The sequence below is a fragment of the Electrophorus electricus genome, chromosome 18 (assembly GCF_013358815.1).
Source record: "Electrophorus electricus isolate fEleEle1 chromosome 18, fEleEle1.pri, whole genome shotgun sequence".
Lineage (NCBI taxonomy): Eukaryota > Metazoa > Chordata > Actinopteri > Gymnotiformes > Gymnotidae > Electrophorus > Electrophorus electricus.
In genome coordinates, this window is record NC_049552.1 from 15,034,338 (window position 1) to 15,043,249 (window position 8,912).

At 37.1% G+C, this 8,912-nt stretch overlaps 1 protein-coding gene and 1 gene segment (V, D, J or C); both read left to right on the forward strand.

Moving 5' to 3' along the window:
* The first annotated feature begins 820 nt into the window (after positions 1 to 820).
* Positions 821 to 1,402, forward strand: LOC113567802. The segment is given in 2 exon segments: positions 821 to 888; positions 1,044 to 1,402. Coding segments are annotated over 2 exon segments (399 nt in total).
* Positions 1,403 to 3,065: 1,663 nt separating this feature from the next.
* LOC113567803 lies at positions 3,066 to 5,825 on the forward strand. The gene is made up of 4 exons (XM_035536495.1): positions 3,066 to 3,105; positions 3,255 to 3,434; positions 5,181 to 5,276; positions 5,440 to 5,825. Exons 1-4 carry the CDS (start codon positions 3,066 to 3,068, stop codon positions 5,823 to 5,825), a joined length of 702 nt encoding a protein of 233 aa, XP_035392388.1.
* The last annotated feature ends 3,087 nt before the right edge of the window (positions 5,826 to 8,912 follow it).

The window sequence follows — 8,912 nt, forward strand, 5'->3', positions numbered from 1 at the left end:
TCACCCAACTTCCACCAATGATCACCCACATTCACACATCCATCCACAATCCCATGATTATTAGTCATTCCCTCCACTTGTTTCACCTTTGCATTTTCCTACTTAAATCCTACAGGTGGCTCAATCCAGTGCTTCAAGCTTGTGTTGTCTGCCAAGCCTGCTTTTCAAGCAGCCCTTTTTGTGCTCACTCTTATTAGTTATACTTTTGTTTTTTCAGTTTTGCTCATTAAAATCTGTTCCCTTTTTGATCACTCGTATCTCGCTGTGTTCATCAAAATGTCACACAGACATTTTCCATTCAGTAGGAGAGCAAATGTAACATATATATATATATATATCCATTTACATAAACATCACTTATAAAATGTAGATTAAATAAAACCAAATAAATGACATATTCCCACTTAATCCTTTAAATCTTTTACATGTATGTAAGAAAAATCAACACATGCGGTAATGATCTGAAACAATTTCAGCCCGGGGGAAGTAACTCCTTTTCTTATACTGATGCCAAAGAGTCAGTATCAGCAGTAGGACTACAGTAGTCAGTGAACCACATTATGTTTTGAGTATTGCCCGAGTGAGTGTAATGTAGCAAAAATTCTGGTTTCTTGGTAATGTTGAAATCTGTGTGACTTCACAAGACAGCTTGCAAACAGTCAGTTTAACCATTCTGATTCCTGAATGAGACTAAAATGTATTGCTTGGACCCAGCAGAAATTCAAGACTTCAAATGTTGACACTGTCAGTCAAAACTGTGGGGAGGAGCTTCATAAGTCTTCATGGAGCTAAGAAGATATAGCAGTGGAGAAAGATCTCACAATATTATCGCTCTGTCAAGACCAATCATGTTCACCATTACACTCTTGTGTTTGTGGCTTTCACTGGGTGAGTTATGAATTAAGTTAAATTAATTAAATCACTATATGAGCACAATGAGTGATAAATTAGTCTGTGTGGTAAAAGAGCAGAATGTGTGTTAGACTTAAATCATTCTGCCATTATCCAAATGTGTTAACTTTATGTTCTCTTCTCTATGGCAGGTGACTCTATGGCAGATCCAATAGAACCACTTTTCCCCCATAAAGCTGAGTTTCAGGGTGATAATGTTACTCTGTCCTGCAGCTACAAAGAGTTCAGTGGTACTGTGCAATATCTCTACTGGTACCGACAATATCCACAATCCAGACCAGAATTCCTCCTTTACATCTTACCAAGTGGACCAAAGAGTGATCCTCTCCCACCACGCCTGTTTGTTGAAGTTGATGTAAATCTTAAAAAAGTGGATCTGCTGATCTCCTCTGCTGCAGTATCAGACTCTGCACTGTACTACTGTGCCCTACAGCCCACAGTGACAGGAATCCCAGCCACACTGTACAAAAACTTCCCATTATACAGATAAGATTAAATGGCTATGATTTATGAGATGAACTATGATAAAATTATAGTTATTATATTACATTATACATTTGATTTAATTCTTATGAACAGTATTCCACATTTTTAACTTAATCATAACATTTTCGCTATTGATCGGTAGTATCATTGACATTCTTGGAATGAATGTGTAATGGAAACATTTAACAATATAAGAACATATTTTTATACCCAACCAATATTATGTGCCACTAAATGCCTGATATGTTAAATATATATGCACTATTTACTTTATCAGAAGATTGAAACTGGTCATCTTATCTCATAAAAACTTTAATGCTTCTAAGCAAACTATTATTCGGTCATCATACTGTAAGAACAAAATTCTAACATTGGAGTGAAGATTTTATGGAGATTTGCATTGGCATTAAAAATGAAGTGAATCACTCAAAAATATATGAGAACCTACAGCAGTGATTTAATCATATGAGGCTGCAGTTCAGCTACACATTTTTCAGTCTATGTAACTTATAAAATTAACACAAAAACATTAAAGACTTTCAAAACTGTAACGTTGAGCCGTAAGGAGGCAGATTTGTGCACGGAAAGGAGTGAGAGTTATTATGGGCAAATCCAAAATCAGAGTTGTTTCGGCAGTCCAGGGTCATAGAGCCGACACGGAGAGTACGAGGATACATGACTTAATAAAACAAACACACACACGAAGGCAAACGGGGAAGCAGGATCTAACTAAGGCTAGGAAACACGAAGGTTAAGATAAACACGGATAAAGATAAAGGCACGGAGTACAAAGAAACAACCATACCGAAACACATTCACAAACTAAAACATTCCAACATTCAAACTATGAACAGCCACGACCAAGGCACACAACAGGGTTTCAATACATGAAGTAGAAACAGGTGTAAGCAATCAAAGTGAGGACAAAACAAAACTATGGAACAGAACTAAACACATGACAGGGAAAACACGGAAGATGGAAGGGACTGATCGTGACAAAAACAGCTACTGAGGGACCAGATACATTTTAATACTGTGCCCAGAAGATCCACAGGATGTCCACAGCATGGGGCGCTGTCATGCAAATTCTATCTAATATAGTGAATGGTTTTACAACTCATAAAATGCCAAAGAATCATTCAGTGCACACAGTATATATGTACATATTTATCCAGTTTATCTGCATTATATCTCTTCATCATTATCTTTATCAGATTAAAACATTTTGCAAAGACAGTGATTGATAAGACACTGCCTATTATTTAAGAGCAAATGATTTTCAAACGTTCATCAGTTAATCTTGTTAGTACGATTCTTGTATTAGGTCATTTGCCAGGCTTTCAACATTATTAAATAATTTAAGAAGTGATAAAATTACACATTTGAGTTAAGATTAACTGATTCATAAATGTGTATAATCCCACACAAATCAATAAACACAAAGTATTTGGTGCTTTGAGCGCCATGAAATAAATGATGATCATATTACATATTTGAGTTAGGATTAGAATTAACCAATAACCAATCCTACTCTCAATAAATGGGACTTGAGAGAATCACATTGTGATGATCAGTGTGAGGTGGTGTAAGGGTGGAGCTCTGTATCTCAGTAGAAAACTGCATGAACCCCATACAGCTTTGGCTTTCACTCACTTCACATCATCATCATGCTGCTCTTTGCACTTTCTGTCTTAGTGACACTTTTAGGTGAGTTTATCTTCATTTCTAGTTTTAAATGATGCAGAAAACCTTTAAAAACCTAATTAAACACGTTTCTATGAATGTCAGTTTCTGTGGAATGTTTTAATTTGGAGGCCAGCAACAGATGTTTTACTTCCTTCTTCTTCTCTCACCAGGTGAAGTCTCAACACAGAACATTAAGCCACTCGACACAGTAAAGCGTGTGTCAGAGGGTGATCCTGTTACTCTGTCCTGCAGTTACAGTGATAGTAATGCTTATAATCTTCAGTGGTATCGCCAGTATCCCTCATCTGGACCAGAGTTTCTTCTTTTTGCCTATGAAAAAAACCAGAACAGTGACTCTATTCTTTCTAGAATAACGGCAGAAGTCATAAAGGCAAAAGACCAAAGCCATGTGAATCTGACAATCTCCTCTGCTGCAGTATCAGACTCTGCACTGTACTACTGTGCCCTGCAGCCCACAGTGACAGGAAGCCCAGCTACACTGTACAATAAGTGGTTCTTATGTCTGAGTGTTGTTTTAATCAAGAGAGGGAGTTGGTTTTTTTTCCTTTTTCCCTTTAAAGACATTTTCCATACAGTGTGGCAGCAAATGTGACATACATATCCCTTCATTGAAAAAAACACATATCAAATATAGAGTTAATATTCCTATTAAATCCATGTAAGCTTGTAAAATTTTAAGGTTTTTATTTTTAGCTTTTAAATGTCTGTCTATTACAGACTTATCAACAAAAATAACTACAGCTGACATAAAGTCTCTAAATCCTTGTTGAAACTCATAATAAGGGCCTTGCACTGGGACACACTGTCTGTGTGATGTCTCAAGACAGCAAGTAACACAGTAAGTTCAGCCATTCTGCTTCTGAAATGTAGTGCCTGGACCCTGTTTTGCTGAGTGATGAATATTAAATATGACATCTGGGGCATTATTTAACAAACTAATAACAGCATTATGTCTCATACAGGAGTTTACTGTTGTTTTTGTTTGTTTGTTTGTTTTTTGCTCTCTACTATCTTAGCTTCACATATGCCCCTAGTGGATGCTACAGAATATTCAAAATGACCTAATCACCACATTTCCAGAATTACTGCCCACACTAAACGATATTCCTCACTTGACCTGTACACACAGAGGTGCTGCTTGTATTGCACAGACAAGCCCTGAGGTTCGCACATCGTGCAGTCTTTTCTGTGCGCGACGCAAATGTCCCAGACCCTAATGCTGTCTCTGTCCTGTACTTTAGTGCCTCTCGGGTTCAAGTTTATGTGCAATAATTGTTGTGTTTTTACATTTGTATTGTAGAATGTATTATTAAATAAGTTTTCATTATGCTATACTGATATAATAACAGCAAATAAGTTTACCATTCTGTTGTACTGGTATAATAACAGTAAATACGTTTATCATTACATTATACTGGTATAATAAGTTTACCTGTAACGTTGGCAGCACAGAGGAAGTGAGAGGCGGGGTAGCAAGGAAGTGCTCTTTATTATCCATAGGAGAATAATACTGTTAAGCACTGATAAGACAAAAAACAATCTTTCTTCTAGAAGACAGTAAGGTGATGAGTCTAGACTCTCAGGTCTGTGGTCAGCTAATGTGCAGCACTGTCTTCTGGGACCTGTGGGTTTAAATGGGTGAAACTGAAAATAGGCAAAAGGTGAAGATAATTAATAAGCAGGTGATTGAGAGCGGTGCGGTTGGTGGTGTGATCCCTAGCAGGAGTGGGTGTGTCCCAGTAAATAAGTTTACCATTATGTTGTACTGGTATAATAACAGTAAATACGTTTACCTTTATGCTGTAATGGTATAGTAACAATAAATAAGTTTACCATTATGTTGTACTGGTATAATAGCAGTGTTACAGAGTTTTTAAAGATATTGTCAACTTCCTGAGTTTACTTTTAGAGTACAAAAAATTTAAAACCAGTTTACATTTGGTGGTGCAGTAGTGGTGATGGCCACATATTAAACCCACATAAACCCAAGAATTCATCAGAAAAGCTGTATAGATGTTGTCACTGTAATGCAAAGCTGTGGGGAGGAGCATCATAATGCATCATGGAGCTAAAAGGATGTAAGATTGGAGAAAGATCTCAGAATATTATCACTCTCTCAAGACCACTCATCATGTTCACCATTACACTCTTGTGTGTGTGGATTTCACTGGGTGAGTTATGTCTTACTTGATTAAGTAATATAAATTAAATCACTGTAAGTGTAGAATGAGGGATAAATTATTCTGTGTTGTAAAAGAGCAGAGTGTGAGTAAGACTTATGAAACACTGTCATGATCCAAACCTGTTAGCTTTATGTTCTCTTCTCTGTGGCAGGTAACTCTATGGCAGATCCAATAGAACCACTTTTCCCCAATAAAGCTGTGTTTCAGGGTGATAAGGTTACCCTGTCCTGCAGCTACAAAGAGTTCAGTGGTAATATCCGAAATCTCCACTGGTACCGACAATATCCACAATCTGGACCAGAATTCCTCCTTTACATCTATCCCAGTGGATCTAAAAGCAAACCTCTCCCACCGCGTCTGTCTGCTGATGTTGAACAGAACCTTAAACGAGTGGATCTATTGATCTTCTCTGCTGCAGTATCAGACTCTGCACTGTACTACTGTGCCCTGGAGCCCACAGTGACAGGAAACCCAGCAATGCTGTACAAAAACTCACATTTTTTTGGGCTAAATTACAATTCAGCAGGAAACCACTAACAGGAAACCAGGAGCACTGCTACTCTCCGTCTCTCTCTCTCTCTCTCTCTCTCTCTCTCTCTCTCTCTCTCTCTCTCTCTCTCTTGCTCTCAAAAAGTAACTAAACTAACAATATAAGCCTCAGCTAAATAAACATTATAGAGTGTGTGATGCCACTGGCTGGAGGAGGTTCATATTTTAGTGGTATACATAGACCACCATAACCTGGAGTATATCAGGAAATTCTTTAATCTGAGTGTTTCTTGAAACAGATAAAACAGAGATTATTATATTTGAGAACAGCAATAAGCAGTAAAGACTATCTGATAATTTGGACTCAAAAACCCTAAAATCTAAAGAGCTCACAACATTGGCACAATAATTATACTCTGATCTCAGTTTTAGCATACATATCAAATCAGTTACTACATCAACATTTAATCACCCTAAGAACACCAACAATACCATAGATTTCCTGACCAAACCAGGCCTAGAGAAACTCATCTATGACTTTATTTCTTGGAGGATTGATTACTGTAATGGCCTCCTAACAGGACTCTCGGAAAAGATCAAAACAAGCTTCAACTGATGCAAAATGCAATTGCCAACTTTCTTACTGGACCAGGCTTTAAGCTCAATGTAAACACTGTTCCCTTACATCCTGTATCACTAGACTTTAGACTTTGCTCTGCTTAAATCAAGTACAAGCACAAGTTCCTCATGTACATGTCCTCAAGACTGGTTTTATTACTTACTTTGGAACTCTGCTCCAGTGTTTCTTCTTCAAATTGTGCAGGATGTTTTGGATCTGTTTTCGACCTGTCCATCTCAATGGATCAGTGTCTCAACTGTCCTGCACTGAGTCTCAGTGTACTAGCCCCAGGCTCCTGCTGCTTTGCCCTGGGGGTTGGAGACTCAGCAAGGGGCTCCTTATATGTGCGTGTCCTCTGCCTTCCCTGAACACCGATACCTGCTACCACCCTACAGTTCATTAACCTAAACACACTTTTATTTACAAATTGGAACATTCTCCATATGTATACATCACTGGTATTCATGATTATGTTATCATTACTCTAAGCATTAATTGAGATTCATAATTTTTGTTATGTATACTAAACATTTTCTTTGTACTGTATAACATAATAATAGTGTAATATATAGAATCCTGACCATATGTTCCAATTGTGTGTTCATAAAGCTCGCTGCACTTTTGAACATAAACAGAATAACTCAGTCAAACTAGGATCAAAGTTAAACATGTTTTAAATAAATCAGTAATGTGATCTACATGCTTTAAAAAACAAACAAAACAAAAAAAACTTGGTAATTACAAGTTGTTTTTGTTTTAAAAGGCTTGCCTTTGCCTCCCTCTGTTGGTGAATATTTGTTCTTACATATAATAAATTTGAATATACCGTGACAAAGGAACACTGGTTATTCATTCTGTACAACATCAAATAAATTCCTATGTTAAAATGACAAAACAATACAATATTAACAAGATTACCATTAAGTACCTGGCTTAACTGTAATTCAAATTACCATCAACAATTACATTTATAGCATTTAGTTGACGCTTTTATCCAAAGCAACTTACAATTATGTCTGAACACAACTTGAGCAGTTAAGTGTTAAGCCTCCTGCTCAGGGGCCCAATGATGGCAATTTAGCAGTGGTGGGGTTTGAAGCAGAAACCTTCAGATTATTAGTAAAGTACCTTAACAACTAAACTACCACTGTCTAATTACAGTCTGTCCCAGCTATTAGTGGGTGGTATGGCCAAAAGATTATGATTACTATAAAAACATAGATGTGTGAGGTACTTTCATTGTATTCAACAAATAATGTGTTTCATTCTCATCATCTCCTCCTTGAACCTTGGCTACATTCCAAAATCATTCAAATTAGCAGTAATCAGAGCACTTATCAAAACATTCAACCTCAACTCATGTCAGCTGTCAAACTACAGGCCAATCTCAAACCTTCTATTTATTTCCAAGATCCTAGAAAATGCCGTAGCTCAGCAGCTAAACTCATACCTGAATCAGAACGAGATACATGAAGACTTTCAGTCAGGGTTTAGGCCTCATCACAGTATGGAGACAGCACTGATTAAAGTAGTTAATGACCTGTTGTTGTCCTATGACCAGGGTTATGTCTCTTTGCTTATATTTTTTTATTTGAGTGCAGCATTTGATGCTATAGATCACAACTAGATACTAGATAGACTCGAAAATGTTTTTGGGATTAGGGGAATAGGCCTTTCCTGGTTTAAATCTTATCTAGCTGGTCACTACCAGTTTATTAACATGTATGCTGAGAAGTCTTCATTTAACAAGGTTAGTTATGGTGTTCCACAAGGATCTGTTCTGCCTTTGATTTTTTCTTTATATATATGCTTTGTATATATATATATATATATATATATATATATATATATATATATATATATATATATATATATATATATATATATATGTGCTACCTCTAGGTGATATTATATGTAAACACTGTGCTACGCTGATGATACTCAGCTATATTTCTCAGCCAAACCAGAGGACCAAAGGATTTATAAAGGATGTCAGACACTGGATGTTAAGGAACTTTCTCTCACTTAATTCTGACAAGGAGAGTTATGCTAAACTAGGATGTTATGATGCCGTCACTTCACCTCTCTTTTGTCACTCAAGTTTGTTGACTGAGAGCAGTGGAGTGCTGATGCTCCAGGGTGCCCTCATGCTTGCGTTTCCTTCTGGCTCTTTCCTTTTAGCTGTGCTGCCATAGCTAGATCTGTCAGAGTCCATCATTGCACATTATAGTTCCTTAATTTACACAACCTCGTACCTGGACATGCCTAATAATCTATTCTCTCTCTCTCCTGAGGTGCACGTACCCCTGATGCCACGATGTTACTGAGCCTCAACCCGTTTTAGCTGCCATGGCTACTTCTCTGTAGCCCTTGATGGACCATTCTCTTAAGGGATGGGTTTCAGACACGTGCACACCATCGGGACAAGACTAGGCCCTCTAGAAAATCAGACTGGACATTAATTGCTTATTTTTTTCATTTTAATATTTATTTCTTATTAGTTTATTTTTCTTTTA